This window comes from Malaya genurostris, chromosome 1 (genome assembly GCF_030247185.1).
Source record: "Malaya genurostris strain Urasoe2022 chromosome 1, Malgen_1.1, whole genome shotgun sequence".
NCBI classification, from domain to species: Eukaryota; Metazoa; Arthropoda; class Insecta; order Diptera; family Culicidae; genus Malaya; species Malaya genurostris.
The window spans coordinates 94,758,518-94,776,894 of record NC_080570.1 but is presented as its reverse complement, the minus strand read 5'-3'; the positions used below and the strand labels follow the sequence as shown (position 1 = coordinate 94,776,894).

The 18,377-nt window shown below is 36.9% G+C and overlaps 1 protein-coding gene across 1 annotated transcript in view; it reads right to left on the bottom strand.

The window, feature by feature from the left end:
- LOC131425127 (scoloptoxin SSD14-like) overlaps window positions 1-13,479 on the bottom strand; it is a 58,076-nt gene extending 44,597 nt beyond the window's left edge. Inside the window, exon 1 of the mRNA XM_058586734.1 lies at window positions 12,933-13,479. Coding sequence (XP_058442717.1) covers window positions 12,933-12,937 — 5 coding nt within the window. The 5' untranslated portion in view covers window positions 12,938-13,479. The remainder of the gene's footprint in view (window positions 1-12,932) is intronic.
- Between the last annotated feature and the right edge of the window lie 4,898 nt (window positions 13,480-18,377).

Genomic DNA, 18,377 nt, shown 5'->3' with positions numbered 1-18,377 from the left:
AACTTTCATTGGTATAAACTACCATAGCCTTTTCAATTTTTAAACAGTTAAGTCAAGTTAATATAGATTCAAATGTGTCAATCCTGCACGCTATACAAAATTGAACGAAACACACTGTGTGCTAGACGGTGGCGTTTTCTTCTTCCATATCGATTTTGCATCATTTTGTATGGCAGTTTGAAAGTTTTGATACTATAATTTCGGATCGGAAGTCGGATCTGGGTGAAATTGCACAGTATCTTTTAAGACACTGAGAGCTTTAATTTGAATCATGATTTGTGAAAATCGGTTTAACCGTTGCTGAGAAATCGAAGTGAGCTTGGAGCTTTTCTTCCTTATTACCGGTGCTTTCAGAAGCGGAAACCTGGAACTAGTAGTTCCAAAGTAGATTTATATATCCACCAACAAACAACTTCTGTAAACTGGATAAATTTACCAGTATATTTTATAGAAATGTGCACCTCGCTCCGCCATAACTTGTGAAAAAATACTCATGAAATTGGAAAATTTCACTAATGGCACTGCAATACCGGAACCGGAAGTCGGATCTGGATCAACTTTCAAATTTCAAGACCTTTCCTTTGCATCTTAGTTTGTAAAAATCGGTTGGGAAATGTCCGAGAAAATTGAGTGCGCATTTTCTAATCGATTTGCACATAATGATTTGTAATTCCGGATCCGAAAGTCGGATCGGGATAAAACTCAATAGCGATCTATGGGACCATAAGACCTTTCTTTTGAATCTAAGTTTGTGAAAATCGGTCGCGCCATCTCTGAGAAAATCGAGTGACATTATTTATCACATACACACATACATACATACATACATACACACACAGACATTTGCTCAGTTCGTTGAGATGAGTCGAATGACATTCGGCCCTCCGGGTCTCGGTTCAAAAATCGGTTTTCACAGTGATTGTATAACCTTTCTATGTGAGAAAGGCAAAAATGGTATTTATTGTTTTCGGAGGAGTTTCGGAGAAAAGTCTTCATTGTCTGATGGTGACTTCGCCTTGGCTCTCTTGACCAATGATTTGGATGGCCTTATCAACCGGTATAAGGCCGGTCTTCCGAAGCCGTTAATTTGCCCACGTGTTGCATATCACCCGAGATGCCAGGTAATACAATAAATTTAGCTAGCAAAAACGAAATGATCGCGCCAATTTGCAAAAGTCTGTAATTTCTGATGAATGTCGGCAAACAATCGAGGTTTCAAGAGTCTGTAAAAAAGGTTTACATGTTAAGGCCATCGTCCAAGTACCATGCGCGCGGGTGGTTTTAGGAATTTTTCGATGGAAATTTTTGAAAAATTTGACAAAACCAAAAACATACACCTATGAAATACTTTTATCTATCTACAGAGTGAAAATGGCTGGAAAATGCGGAGGATTTTCCGAGTCTTATCAAAAATAGCACTGAAAAAATAAGCTTTTTTGGTAGTCTTTCACAATTATTTGAAAAAATAATTCGATGGAATGAAATTTTTTTTCAAGAAAAACTTATGCTGGCAACAAGGATCACATTCGGACACATTTTTGGAAAACCTTTTCACGCTTTTCATGGAAAATCAACGAATTTCATATAATCGTATCCATCATAAGCTTTATTTGAAGAAAAAATATATCATCGCATTATTTTTCCAGATAATTGTGAAAGATCACAAAAACACTCATTTTTCAGAGCTATTTTTGATAAGAATCGGAAGATCCTCCGAATTTTCACCCTGTAGATAGATAAAAGTATTTCAAAGGTCTGTATGTTTTTGGTTTTGTCAAATTTTTCAAAATTTCCATCGAAAATTTCCTAAAACCACACGCTTGCTTGGTACTTGGACGATGGCCTTAACAAAGAAATTTGATAATTTACAGACTTGGCATCTCTGCTTATCACTGACAATTTTTCGCGATTTGTCGAAAAAAATTGGGAACCGGTAACCGAACACCTTGGGGTGCCGGTAACCGAAATCGGTAGACATTTTAAAAATGATTGCTATTACATTTTGTTTAGATGTAGAATGTCATGGCAACAAAAAACTTCGACTAGACCCGTCCTTGGTTTAGGGTCCCGGCATCTAAAGTGGTGATCAACGAATTTAGGAATTTTATTTATTTATTTAGAGCAGTGCACATCCCACTGGAGTTTTTACCAAATTTGCTCCCCTGCAGGCATAAAACCTCCTCATCTATTCCATCAATAAGTTACAATCATGCAAATGATACATTTCCCTTAAATCTAGTGCTTCTATGGTAACTAAAACTAATTAGAGAATAATCTGAGGAACGATTTGCGACATAAATGCAAGTCGAAAGAATTGAAATATTTGTTAAATATGCGGCACGTGCTAGCAATGGGATCATTATATAGAGAATTAGTTTCAGCATATCGAATCCGAACAAAAAAAATAGGTTCCAAGATTTCAGCGTCGAATGTTTAATTGTGACAATTGTAATAGCTCGAAACAATCGATTCACGACTGGAGTAAATCTGCAACAAAAGTAGCCCTAACATACAAACATCGCGACGGACAGATAATAAATCGAGACCAATCAGTTTGCAGCGATCATAGTAACTCGGTAGGTTTAAAGTATATCTCCATGAACGACAGCGGAGAGCAAATCGAACAAATTAGTGTTGAATCACTTCATTGCGTTGGATATCGTTTTGGTGATAAGGTGACCAGATAACAGAAATATATTCGAGCGTTGAATGAACTAAAGCGCAATTAAGAGCTTTCAATCATCAGAGAATTTCTTTAGTCATGGGGAAAATAATCCTAATGACTTAGAGATTTTCGAGATAGTAAACTCAATGGAACTTGGAATCCAGAAGAACTCCAGACGATGTGCGCGGTAATTGATATACTTCATTTGATGATGAAATTTCAATTCCTGAACTTTTCCAAAAGCAATGGTTGAAGCAACATTTTTAATATAGTCGCATTAGTGATCCAAAAAGAAATTTTTTTATTCCGCCAGTTTGTAGAAAAATTATCTAGAATTTAGTGAAAGTTACAGAGAAATAAGAGCAATTCTTGTTGATTTATATCCACATCTGGTTAAAAAGTATCTCAATAATTTACCTAGACTCTGATTGTGTGCACTTTTGTTAGATTCTTAGCAGAATGCACCCTGGATAAAATAAAAGTGCATAAACTCAGAATCTAGGTAAATTATTGAGATACTTGTTAATCAGATATGGATAGAAGAAATTAACAGGATGGTGATTTACTCGTATTTTCCAGTAAATTTATTTAAATTCTAGATTAATTTTCTACAAACTTTTGCAGTACCACACTAGTATTCATTTCTTTGTGCATCCAGTTTACCGTGCACATCTCATCCGACGCAATCGAGACAACAGAAAATAGAACAATACAGTTTAGTGAACAATAGGGCGCAACCGAAATGAGCAAATTCGAGCAACAAAAGCCGGAGCCTTTTTTGTGCAACCAATATCAATTTGCATTGAGTATAAGCGCGACCCGGGTTGGCGATTCAATGCATAGGGCGCTGGTATAAAAAGCCAGTTGTATTTTCGAGCCCCGACCTGGAAGGATTCTTAGCGTCTGTATGATCATAGTACTAGCCATGCAATGATTCTGTACGCTGTGAATCGACTGCGAAGTCTGTTGAAACAGAAAAGGCCAAACTCCACGGAAGGAATATGTAATGCCAAGAGTTTGCATTTTAAGCGCTGTAAAATTAGCCCTTCAGTAAAAGAAATTGAAATCTTACAAAAGAACGAATGCGTAAAGGAACTATTAGAAATAGAAATTCGCTTCGAGGAACAATAACGTGCACAGTAGAGATGGGCAATTCGTTCGCGAACGGTTCAAGAGAACTAGTTCTTTTGAAAGAATGAATGAGCAGTAGTTCTTTGTTCGAGAACGGTAGTTCCTCAGTTCAAAGTCGTGGGACCTTTTTTTTTGCTCGCTAAACCATTTTTCGAGAACGGTAGTTCTGTAATAAGAAAGCTGCATCACGAAAGCTCAGTTCTTATTCGTGGGACCTTTTTTTTTGCTCGCCTAACCTAACAACACTACGTTCTCGTTTAGTCTTTGAACAAACAAACCAACTATGAAAAGAACTAACGAACGGCTCTGGAGAACTAGTTCTTTCAGTAGAACATTGCATCACTGAACGGTTCTTTGAAATGAACTGTTTTGCCCATCTCTAGTGCACAGTGTTGAATATGATAACGTTAAATACTAAATTCCTGTGTACGTAGAGGAAAAATAAACGTTGCGACCAATGTACAACTAAGCGCATCTTCAAATCTGCGTATTTGATTTTAATTTATAATCGACAACTTGTCATCATGGGCTCTTCAGATGAGTATCGAGTTCTCTACGGAGAGGTGGTTGTATTTTAAAGGAAGCGAGAACCAGCACAACTACAGCTTCAACTAGGGGGTGAAAACATAGCTCAGGTATTCACATTCAAATATCTCGGGGTCTGGTTCGACTTCAAAGGCACCTGGGGATGTCACATTAGGTATCCGAAACAAAAATGCCAGCAGAGAATCAATTTTCTTCGCACAATAACCGGAACTTGGTGGAATGCCCACCCAGGAGACCTGATCAGGCTATACCAAACAACGATATTGTCCGTAATGGAATATTGATGCTTCTGCTTCCGATCCGCCGCGAACACCCATTTCATTGAACGTTGTTTGCGTATTGCCTTAGGTTGCATGCAGTCGACTCATACGATGAGTCTCGAAGTGCTCGCGGGCATCTTACCGTTGAAAAATCGATTATGGGATCTCTCATATCGATTGCTTATCCGATGCAATACCTTGAATCCGATGGTGATTGAAAACTTCGAAAGGCTTGTCGAGCTCAATTCTCAGACGCGTTTTATGTCCTTGTATGTTGACTACATGGCTCACAATATTAATCCTTCTTCGTTTGTTTCCAACCGTGCTCATTTCTTGGATACTTCTGATTCTACTGTGTTTTTCGACACTTCCATGAGAGAAGTGATTCGTGGAATTCCGGATCACGTGCGCCCTCAAGTGGCCCCAAATATTTTTTATAATAAGTGATCAGTGATCTGGCTTCAGTTTACGTCGCAGAATTAGCTGCTATTCAATACACCCTCGAGACCATTGAAACCTTGCCCAAAGACCATTACTTCATTGTCACGGACAGTCTAAGCTCAATAGAAGCTCTCCGGGCAATGAAGCCAGGAAAGTATCCCCCATATTTCCTGGGGAAAATACGGGAACACTTGCGAACTTTATCTGAACGGTCTTATTTAATATCGTTAGTCTGGGTCCCTTCGCATTGTTCCATTCCGGGCAATGAAAAGGCAGACTCATTGGCTAAAGTGGGCGCATTGGAAGGTGATATTTATGAAAGACCAATCTGCTTCAATGAATTTTTCAGTATCTCTCGTCAGAAAACTCTCGAAAGTTGGCAAACTTCATGGAGCAATGGCGAACTGGGACGATGGCTACATTCCATTATCCCTAGGGTATCGACGAAACCTTGGTTCAGGGGGATGAACGTGAGTCGCAATTTCATTCGTGTTATGTCGCGGCTCATATCAAATCACTACACATTCAACGCACATCTCCGGTGTGTTGAGCTTGCGGAGAGCGGTCTCTGCACCTGTGGCGACGGTTATCAGGACATCGAACATGTCGTGTGGTCGTGCGTAGAGTATCGTGATGCCAGGTCGAAGCTACTGGAATCCCTTATGGCCCGAGGTAGACCGACTGAGGTTCCGGGATGTGTTGGCGAGTCGGGATAGTTTAAATATGCTTCTCATATACAAGTACCTTAAACACATTGATATACAAGTGTAATGTGTTATTCCTCGCTCAGAAAGTATAATCTCCACCCACAGGTTCTACACCAGCATCCGCCCGATTCTCTCGATCCCCGTCCCTGTCCACCATCTTCATTGGAACTAACAAGATCTTTTTTTTGTCACTTTTTCGTTCCCCCTTCCTGTCTCTTCACCATTTCGATGGCAACTAATTAGATCTCTGTCGTTTCCAGACATTTTGTTCTCACATCCCCTTTTTACCACGTTTTCCACAGTATTTACTTCTTTTTCATTTTCTTCGGCAATATCATCATCACCGCCCACGGAAGACCGCTCCAGTCGAAAACCAGCATGCGGGCCACCCGCCGGGCCTTCGTAGCCTGGGGGTGTTTCCCGCGGACCCACACGGACCAACGCCATCTGGAAGACTCATGCAACACTCAATTCATCGACCACTGCCGATCGCCTGCTGAAAGCTGGATTACGAGAACCCGAGATGACATAGTCTAATGTAATTATATTACATTATTGAATAAAAAACTAGGCGCATCTACAGTAAAGATAGTTGGGTTTTGCGTATTTGAACCCGTTACGTGTTCGGTTTTATAAACAAAAAGTTTATGAGGTTATTTGCCAAAATTTCCTATGATATCTAGTTGTTTGAAGATTTGATAGCTGGATAGTAATCGCATATTGGATTTTCTTATCTTTTGCTTGTTGGTAAACTTTTAGTTTTTCTAAAATACCCGAATCATCATTTTCAACCCGCGATGGCGAATCGGTGTGATGTATGCCAAAATATTCTGCAGCGGTTGCAAATTCTATTTTAGAGTTTTTGTTCACTACTTCCGGTGCATCTAAAACTGGAACTATCAAAAAGAAAGGCTATAAAATTTTCAAGGAATCGTGTATCTGTTAGCACACTCCGGAATATCGGGCAAATAATTCTCGCTTTCTAGCCTAATGTTGATGTGATTTGAACAGACCTATTTATTAGTTACATTTGATAATTGATTTTGAAGTAGTTTATATTTTTCGTAAGAAGGACTATTCAAACTGGGAATTATACCAATTCGATTTCAACTTCGACGTACTTCAAGGTAGTTACACCGTACGGTATATGTTGTATATTTTTTTAAAAAATTATTCAGACGACCATAAAATATATTATAGTGGGCCCTATTATGCGATGGTCGTATTTTATTTTTTTTTTGCAAGTCGTTGAAGCAATTTTTTTAGTATATTCCGTATCTCTTTTGAATACATTTGAAAAATTTTTGGACATTTTTTAAAGTCATTACATAGAATATTTCCGAAGGTACATTGATCAACATGAACAGATATAAAAGAGGTGCCCTAATGCTACCAAGATTGCGGCGGCTCTGATCACTATGAACTATCAACAATGTTTAAAAAACGCATTTAAGATATGTAAGGGCCTAGCATGTTTCGTATACCTGAGCGAGTAACTTTCCAACCACTTGTTAGAAAATAATTCGACGAAAATACTGATATTAATATTACTCGGATCTCAATCAAAAGAGAAACAATCAAGAAAGTGTTTGATTTTCAACTCCGCACATAGAACGAAACATTTTCTGACCCGATTTTCAGGAACTGTCAACATTTTTGTGGATGCACAAAATACAAATATTTTGTGTAATAAACAAAATGTTTGAATAACTAAATTGTTTGAGAGAATTATGTCTCAAGTCAATTTTGCATCATGCGATGTTTTCAGATTTTCGAATAAAATAAGCGTTAAGTATAGAATAAAAAATATGCTTTCAATAGGGGTATATTTTTAACACGAATTGTGTTTATTTGCAGCTAGTTGTCGGTATGGTCGAGCCAATACCTGGAAGGATTCCTAGTGTCAGCAAACCGTAGCACTAGTCATTCAGCTGTCTTGTACACTTATGAATCGGCTCAAATGAAATTACGCATTGGAATGTACTACCGATACTTTTCCTTTTGTTTGAGTTCTGAAATATACATATCAATACGTTATAAAAAATTAGAGTCACAGAATATAATATTCATAATGAAGGAGTAGATAAGATGGACATTTTTCTTTTTTGATATGAAAATCAGCGTTTATTTTCGATTGACTTCACTAATATTTTTTCAAAGTTCAATGAAAAAATCATGTGTTTAAGGGTTGAGACAGAAATATACAATCATTCAAATAAAAATGGAGTGGAAAATTTAATTAGGTTAAAAATTAAGTCAATGATGTACGGGGAAACGTGCCACTTGAGCCAAATAGTTCTGATAAATATTAACCACCTACTTTAACCACCAGGTTGAATATCCGATGACATGTTGCGATAAACTATCAACTTTCCGATATGGTAGCAAACAATGTGGACGAAATGCAGTCCTGATATAGATTTTGAATTGCAAGCACCAATTTAAAAATTCACCTCACATCGTTGTCCTAACGTGGTGTATAAGAGTACATAAATCTATACGTTTACGTCTGACCTGGTTGACGAAGGTCGTCTTGGCAACAGCACGGTGGTGATTTTTAAATTCTGTTTTGCTACAGAGATTCGCCGAGATAACCGTACTCAATTGACTGTTCCTGTTTGCTACTGCACTGAGCTGGCGCTTGGCCGCTGATTCGCATAGATTTTCGTAGATCATTGAAGAAACTCCACATAAGCAACAATCATTTTTGATTATATACTAATTCAGGAAGGTGATCAACTCTTCATTGCTAGCAAGTGCATTTTTGCGGATGTTTCACGTTAACTGAATAACGAATGAATGGATTGCTTGTCGAGTATATAATATGAAATTTACATAATTTTCCCATGATCGTTACCTATCCAGATAATGTGTGCTGTGTGCTACCGTTCGTGGCAACATTATTGATTATGTCATTTCTGTCTATCAATCACACACGTTCACCTTTAATCTTCGATTGTTTGTCAATCAATCATTCTATAAATTTTATTCGAAATGAATTCAGGATTCAAAAAGTTTAACATAGTAGTACACTTATATATTCAAATGGTTTGTTCAATAACTATTTTTGAATTTCTCCCGTTATAAGAGATAATGTGTATTTTAAATTAATCGAATTAATTCAATTTCTAGATTGCGTAATATATTTATGAACATTAATGTTAATGTTCCGATTTTTTACCTCGGCTTTGACCTATTTGGTCGTTCACCGAACATTCTTAATTGTAGTAAAAATTAACCACTGAAAGTGGCGCCACATGCAGTGATAAAAAAAGAACTTTTTTATGATAATTGTTAACCTAAAAAAAAGCCAAGCCAAGTGAATCTGTTCAATCGACGTCGAAGGTCATTTTCTGCATATAATGTGATCAGTAAGGTGTCATATAACGAACTGCTTGCGAGTGGTTAATCCACCGAGCCTAACTAGGATTCGAACATTCCATTGAACAGTAACCGCGGATCTTTTCTTTCATTGTCAGCCAGATTTACAATTTCTAATTAGTCAGGTACAACTACACTATAAGAACATGTTAATTGTCAAAGTAATGTTTCGCACAAACAAAAACAAAGAGAAGACTAGGTGTATTTTACTGGTTTTTTTAACAAAGCAAAAATGCAAGCCAGATTGCTGAAGTTGAAGTACGTTTAATTTTGAATAGTCAGGAATTTTGAAGTCAAATTTACTCCTCGCCAAACAAGGACTAACGGGGACCTGACCAGAACTTACGGTCAGGAAGGATTTGCTATGCATTTAGCAAGAGACTAGGATTGCTTCCGTATGTTTGAAGAATAAATCCAGATTTTCACAGACGATCCCTGGACCGTTATAATCTTAGTACGCTATCGTGACTTTTTCTATACGTAAACGTTCTGGGGTAAATTTATACCACAGAATTGGAATCTGACTAAAATTACTAAATTTCAATGTATTTATAAATAAACGGTACACCTTCATTCCGAAACCTATCGCAATAATTTTTTTTAAATTTTATTGAGTTTGATAAATTTTTCTAATTTTTTTTACAAAAGAAGTCCCTAAATACGCCGAAATTCCCTTTTGACCTTAGTTTTGCATTTCACAACAAATTTTGAAAACTGTTGAGACATTGTAAAGGTTTTGATTTTTTTATGAATGGTTAATCTGTATAAAATGTTCATTTCGACCTAAGTAAAAATGAGAGTTTCTCTTTGTTTACTTTCTCTTTCGATTATTACGGTACTCTTAGCACTCTCTTAGGTACTCTTACTCTCTTCTCTTCAAATATTTGCCGACAATAATAACTAAAGCTATCATCTTTTAATCTGCACTGAATAAATTACCGAAAAATACAGGAATATTTCGCAATAATTGCTTTACTCGTACATGCCACTACTATATAATATTTTTTATTAAATGGTTACTTTTATGTATATAAGATATACATTACTATTGTTCAGCAATGTTGTAGCAAATAACATCTCGTTTACTTAGTTTAGAAATATTTTTATATTTCGCTTTCAACAAAACACTAACGTAAGCGCTCTCGTGAGGTGCAATTCAACCCCAAGTCAATTTTAAAAGGTCATAGCTCAGCCGGTCAAGTGAAATAAAAATAATGCATGTGTAAGTGAAAGACTAAGCATCAAAACATCTAAGCATCTAAATGAACAGTAAATAAAATGCTCGGCAATTTTGCATCTGTTGATTACTGCCTGCTTAGTTTAAGTGTCGTTTCCTAAGAAAGGCGATTTTAGCAATTCTAGAAACAGCAGCGCTATTACTAAAGTTTTCTCAAGTCAGTAAAATTGTGAAGATACTTTGTTCACTTGGTGTAAAGATTAGTAGTTAGCAACATTCGAACAGCTATTACTCTGAAATGGCTTTATATTTTGCAGCGTGTTTTGCAGTGACATGTTTGTTTACATGTCAATAACAGCTGCGCAATCGATTGGTTTCGGTACGGTTTATCGTTTCAATTATGAGTCGAATTGATCCGGAAACGCGAAAGAAAATTCTGCACACTTGGTGCTCAGAAAGTGGTGTTACGTACAACGAAATTGCAAAACGGGTGAAAGTGCACCACACCAGTGTCAAAAATATTATCGAGAAATTCGATAAGACCCTTTCCACGAAAGATTTGCCCCGATCCGGTAGGAAAACGGGTCCCAGCCAGCCCGGCCGGGATTTAAATGTGGTTCAGTACATTAGGAAAAACCCATCGGCGTCGACGCGGGATTTGGCCAAGCAGTTCAACACCAGCATCGGGATTATTCAACGGATCAAAGTTAGGAACTCCCTGAAAACGTACAAGAAACCGAAAAAGTCCCTGGTACAGCAAGTTCAGGCCAAAACAAGAGCGCGAAAACTGTATAACAGGATTCTACAGAATAAAGACGGATGCATCCTGATCGACGACGAAACCTACGCCAAGGAAGACTCTCGAGCGCTGCCCGGACCACAATTATATACGAAATCGGTGTACCAGGACCTGGACGACGCTGACACCACGGTGGCGATGGAAAAGTTTGGGCAGAAGGTGTAAGGTCTGGTAAGCAATTTGCACCTGTGGTTTGCGGTCGTCGAAGGCCACAATTAACGCCAAGGTGTACGAGGAAGAATGTTTGAAGAAGAGAATGCTGCCACTGTACAGAAAGCATAAAGCTTCTCTCTTCTGGCTGCATTTGGCTTCAGTCCACTACGCCAACTCCGTTCTACGGTGGTTGTCAGAAAATAATGTACAATTCGTGGAAAAGGACATCAACCCACCGAACTGCCCGGATCTTCGACCAATTGAAAGGAATTGGGCAATTGTCAAGCGGCACTTTCGGAAGAAGGGTACAGTGTCCCAAAACACGCAAGAGTTAAAAAAATACTGGACAGCTGCCACCAGGAAAGTCACAAAAGTAACTATGCAGAATTCAATGAAGAATGTCAAGTCCAAAGTGCGAGCGTTTCACAGAAACTAGGATTTTCTTCATTATAATCAGTGAAATGCATAAAAATGTAATTTTTCTACAATATATCGAAAACTGATGTCAAAATATGTTTTTTTTCGCTTTTTATTCAATAATCAATGTTGCTAACTACTTTTCGATACACTCCTTATTATTATTTTTTATGGTATTCTAATGTTTGCAATTAACCACAGAAATATTTACATCTGGCACTGTTCCAGAAAGATGGGTTGTTCATAGCAGTACACATTTGTGATCATATTGTTATTTGTAATGCTTACCGTAAATAAAGAAAAAGAAGTTTAATTCTTCTGCTAAAAAGGTGTAAAATACACTGCACTGGCAAAACAAAAAATAATTTTGGGCTTGAATGCAGGTAACGTTCATTCCAAACTGATCGTCGGATGGTGTAGGCAGCAAAACAACATTCTCATATTACTACACGAGAACTTGACAATGTTTGAAACTTCACATTGTTTCATCAACTGACCGGAGAATGCTTTTACTCAGATCACAATCAATCCTTGATCGTCTGAATTTCGCGCAAGCATTAGTAAGACTGTTAAACTAGAAGTGATCGAGAGTGGTTTGCAAAGTTGAAAAGTGATGATTTTTACGTACGTAGGCTAATAACGTTAGGGAAAATTGATAGTTCACAAAGATATGAAATCAGAAGCCATATAAAATGACTTAAACTAAAAAAAAACTTCACATTATACAAGTTTTACTTATGGCTAGTATTCGTTATGTATCCACAGATTCTTTTTCATTAATATCGTTATTTTGAAGACAATATTCGGTTTCGTAGCACTGATATCTAGAGAGATGATTGAAAATATTACGCGTTTGGCTGAGGTTGGGAAATCAATTCCGGGATTCATATATTTGCACAGATTTTCACTTTATACATGGAGTATGATTTAACTAAAACTGTCATTAATTCAAAATCGGTTTAATTCACTATTCACCACACAGCCTTAGCATAATGATAATGATATAATTTGAAAAGCTTAAAGCACAATTACTTTACTGTTGTGCATACCTATGTGTTATGGTAAATGGAACAATTAATTAGAAACAGTTTCGTGATAAATTTTGTGAATACAACGATAGTACGAGGTACAACTGTGATGGTCGGATGATGGTTAGTTGATGTGATATGCAAGTTTTTAGCGCAACATGTTGTGGTAATAGTATTCCTACATTTCGTAACAGTTTATTTCAATCACTTTATACATAAAAACTTACATCATGTTTACTGAAATAAATAAACGATTTGCCCCTGAAATCCACCACCTTTTCTGGTGGGTGAATCAAGGCTACTGGCCTTTACTGGATCGTTTATTCGGTCGTTCTGATGCTGAAATATCCTGCGATCCTTCTATTGCAGAAGGTTTCAAATAATACTTTGTACTATATGGCAAGGTCCTCGTGACCGAAGTAGTCAACGTATATCTTACTCTGTATCAGAACTTGGTACACCAAAACTGATATCGTCTCTGACGATTACACTAAATTGCTCTATTATTTGCTAATTTGAATGCGAATGAAATCGTCCAGCGTAACACAACGTTATAAAAGCACTTAGATTGATAGTATACTGCACGAAAGTGCTGATCAATAGAGTATAACGCCGTAGTAAAACCACATCCCACCGGATTAACGGTTGAACGAAGACTGAGCCGGACGATCGGGACTGCGACAAATTTAAACTGTTGCATCTACAATCAACGGAGTGCGAAAGTGATTTGGCAGGTAATGCTTTTTGCTTCACCCGAACAGCCGCTCTCGTACTAATCGATCTATACTGGCAAGTCTGCTACGTGTACTACTAATTGCCGATTGTTCTTATACTACTACTACTACTATTACTACTACTACCACTACTACTTCTACTACTACTAATAAGGCTGCCAAGGAACTACGAGCTTGTCGTTATTAGGGTAAATTCAGTGAACCTATCTAAAACCGATCATATCTCTCAGTCAAAATGTGAATGATACACGACAACTGACAAGTTTTCATTTAAGCGACAGATTTTCAACTCTACTCACGGTCAAAATTAAAAGGTAAAACATTATATTACTCTTATCAGAGCAATAGCTCTCATTCAAAGAGTGGGTTGTTTTCTCTACTAACCTTCGTATACTGAGCTATAAATCCAATGTTTAGTACGAAATTATAAACAGACAATCTTGTAATGATAAGACTGTGAAGAATAAAGTCGATTGCATAGACGAGTTTTTACTTTTTTTTTTCTAACAATTGAATTAACGTTAAAATTGGTGGATATTGTGCAGCTTGCAATAGCTTGAGTTTGGGTGATACCACTTTCTTCATAAACAAACAAATTGGTTTAGTTAATATTAATAGAGACAACTTCTATTGACAGGGGTAATACTGCAAATCATTATTTGTTTCAAGCTCTTTTCAGTCGATTCGCGACGTGGCGAATAATTGCCAGCGTTGATATATTTGATAACAGGCTTTTTAGATCAACGCTAGTATCTGATAAATGATAGTAACTAATGAACGCGGTTTAGTGAGTATAAATTACCGGTTATTTTCTACACATGTGTATCACCTGTAGAGAATCTAAACGTTTTAGATGTTGCAGTGCAATTAATTTACAGCAGAGTAGCGATTTTGTCAATTTATCTATTCCCGGTTATTGGTGCCTAATCATCTCATCAGTGTTTAATGTTTATTTGTTGGTAAACGAAGTACATTGATTTCATTACAAATTTATTGTAAGTTCTTCGACAAAATTAATTTCCATGTTGTGTGCTTAGCATTTAGTGTTAAATTTTATTGTATAATAATACAAATTTAAATGTTAAATTTTGTTTTTTAATAATTTAATTTCATTCTTTAATTTAGTATTTTGTCAACTCAACTTCAAATACAAGCTTTAGTTATTGTGTAATCGATTATAGTTTATAAATATTATACTGGATTTGTTTTTTCGCATCTTAGGGGTGCAGTTAATTTTCACTGGATGCTCAAATATGGCAGTTCATAATAAAAAAAATCTTGAAAATTTATACCACGAATCAAGGTAGACTCATTCGAGTCTTTTCAGACTGATTCGAGTAATTCACAAACACGTACTTCAACGCTTACGTCGCTTATTCAGTGACATTCGCAGAACCAAAAGTATCAGTAATTTTGCATTTGAATTTGATCATTGAGAAAATAGGATGCGTATATCATCGAAACAAAAAGTGTTAGCCAGTAGCATCGTGAACTTATAAAATAACCTAATAGCACAAAAAACTGATATACAGGCTCGCATCTGAACTGGGTGTAAAATGTTGAATGAGGAGAGTGACGAATACCGAATACTAGATGTCACAGCGATCGATACTATTTTGGGTGCGTGTTATTCAAACGGCCTCGAAATAAAGCTGTCTTTTACACTCAGGGAAATCGTGTGAGAAATGTTCAATTTTTTTTTTGTTTCGATTATAGAGGTTTTGACCTTATGGTCATTCGCCTCTTCGGGCCAGAAAAACTTTCTGACCCTATGTGCGGGGTTGGGAATCGAACACAGGTGGGCTGCGTGAAAGGCATCGACGTACCCATTACGCTACACCCGTCCCCTAGATGTTCAAATTGTTGTAGTTTGAGTATTTTTACAATAGGCAGGATAAATTTGTTTTCATTCAGGAAAAATTGTGGCGAATAGTCGAGTAGGTGGCAGTAGTGACCTCTTTGTTTCTAACGAATAGAAATTTAAAATTTACATAGGTTTTTTTTTTAATTTTGTTCGGGTTTTTATATATGTTATCTGTGCTAATAGTAGTTTTCAAATGCAACTAAAATTTTGGAAATCGGTTCAGATATCTCCAAACAAATTTAGCGCGCTGAATAAACTGCAATTTGTCGGTTACGTCATTCATAAGATCAGATAACCCTCGAACCCATAAACCTTCTTAACTTGAGCAATGGTTGCTTTTAAATAAACCTAAGTTTATCGAATGTGCGGGTGTGCGGGTTGTCGGTTATGTCACTTACACCATTATATCTTCGGAACCAGAAGATACAGTAATGTACGATTCAGACGATCCGCCTCGTTCTGTCACCATCACAGGAACGTCAGCGTTCGTCAATATTAGTTTAATGCTTTCTTTACCGGAACGTTCACACGTTCTGGCCATCAAGACGTTCCGTGACGATGACGTTATGTGTGAATGTCTCCATAGAAATGCATGTAACTAATCTCAGGGTGGCAAGTGAATTACCAATTTCAATTTCCCGGTTTTCCCGGTGCGTGAGACAAAAAATTCTCGGTTTTGAGAACAGGCTCAAATCGCCTATGTTCAGTATTTTTTAAATGTTTCTCGAAATCCCATATCCAAAAGAACATCGAGAGTTGAGAAATAAAGTATTTTTTGGTATCTCGATTTAGAGATACGAAATATTCATTATGCCAAGTGCACATAACAATGGGAAGAAGTCATTCTTGGCTTTCTCATATAGATAACTTATGCAAAACTGCGAAACCCGATTTTGGAACCAAGGCCCGGAGGGCTTAGTGTCATATACCATTCGAATCAGTTCGTAAAGATCAGAAATTGTGTATGTATGTATGTATGTATGTAACGTTTTTGAGCGATCAATTTTCTCAGAGATGGCTGAACCGATTTTCTTGTGGTCCCATACGAATTTCATCCGGATCCGACTTCCGGTTGTGAAACTAGGAGATCTGCAGAGTGAAAATATAAGCTCTATTCTTGATTAGAAACTGTTTCTTCGGTTCGACAGCCTCCTTGTGTCGATTATATGATTTTGAGTGCTGTTTTGTTAATTACGCTACCAGCATTCAATACAGCAATATCAACGAAACGCTGAGCCACAAGACTTTCAAAACGTTTTTGTTTATGTATGAGGATTTGCTTAATAGAAGATTTGAGATTTAAATATTTTTTGGAACGAAGTTTAAAAACCTCATCCACAATTTTTCCAAACGTTCATCTTTAGAACCAACAGTACCACCCAGCTCAATGTATTCCATCTTTATTTCGTCTGTTACTTTGCTACTAAAGTTATTCTATGTACTAGCTCTTCAAGATAAAAACTCAATCTTTTCGACTGTTTCAAATTAATTCGAGGTAACAGTAGGTTTAAGACAAGAAACATAGCTGGCCAGCGGATATGATAAAAGTCTTGCATTTCACAAAGGAATACAGCATTAACATTCTTGCAATTTTGCCTAAAAATCAATACATTTTGTTCAGACTTCATGCTCTCTTCAATAATTCTCTTAAGTGCAGCTTCTACCCCAAATTCGATTATTGTTAGTATTTTATAGGTAGCCAGGAATACCATCAGTCATTTGAAAGCCAAATAATTAAGAATTGAATTTAAAACCTTATAATTAAAATTGAAATTGTTATTATCCGAACTATTCAGTCTTTTGAAAGACTACCACTAAATAAGTCTTGTTAAGGCTTTCTTGCAAATCTGTAGTTCTTAAGACTCTTAGGATTCAAGCTAGGAGTGTATTCTAGAGATGGGCAGAACCGTTCATTACAAAGAATCGCTCAAAACTTAATAGTTCTACAGAAGGAATTAGTTCTATTGAACCGTTCTTTCGTTCTTCTTTTTTATATATCATTTATTTTATCCCGGTTTTAACCTTTTTGGTTTCGTTCTTCTGAAACTTTGTTTGTTTCTTCGAAAATAATATGAGAGCTGCAGATTACAGATTCAATAATAGTGAGTACTTTTTACATGTATTTCTACCAACAATCATTCTCTTTTTATACGTTATCAAAGGTCATGAATGTGTGTAACTTCTACCAGATTTCTCAATCCAGCAAACATTCCTAAAAACGCAACTAACTTGTATACATCCTCTAAGAATTCGATTTTTTATTACATTGCTATATAGAGAACTATTATTTTTAAATAAAGAACTCAAATTCACTCACTCTTCGAGGAGAAATAACTCGTTGAACTGTTCGTGAACGGATTGCCCATCTCTAGTATAATCCAATACTATATTAGCCTAGTATAGTCCATATCCATTAAAAACTGCTGCTAAACCTTTACAATTGTTGAACGAAACATGGGATGTCCCATCTCAAATGGATTGTGTACCATAAAAACTGTGGGGGACAACACGATGTTTCAAAACTTTTACTGAACTTCTCACTTAAACACAAAATGGAGTATTGCCTCCAACTTTTCATTTGTTTATAAGGAAAATCATGATTTGCTACGGCTAGTAAATTTTTCCCGGATTTGCACTAAAATTCCCGACTTTTTCCCGGGTTTCCCGGTCACTTGCCACCCTGTAATTTTGACGGTGACGGTGGCGGAGGTTGACTGTGACGGAAGGGGACGGATCGTCTAAATCATACTTAATTTTGATCTTTGAACTTGTTCAATGAACCAGCAGCAATTCACCTATAGAGGCGTTTTGGGCAGCCCAGCAATTGCTTATGGATTCTTGCGTTCGATCTTGCGTAAAGTGGTAATTCATGCGTGCAAAGTCGTACGCAAAGGTGATTTTTAATGAATTTTCGTTTGTATGATCCTCTGTGCCAACAGGTTAGCAAATGCACATACATACATACGTACATACATATACAATGAAAGTTTTTGATCTCGTCGAACTGAGTCCAATACACTAGGGATCTCCTGGGTTCCGATCAAAAGTCGGTTTTCCAGCATTTTTTTAATTTT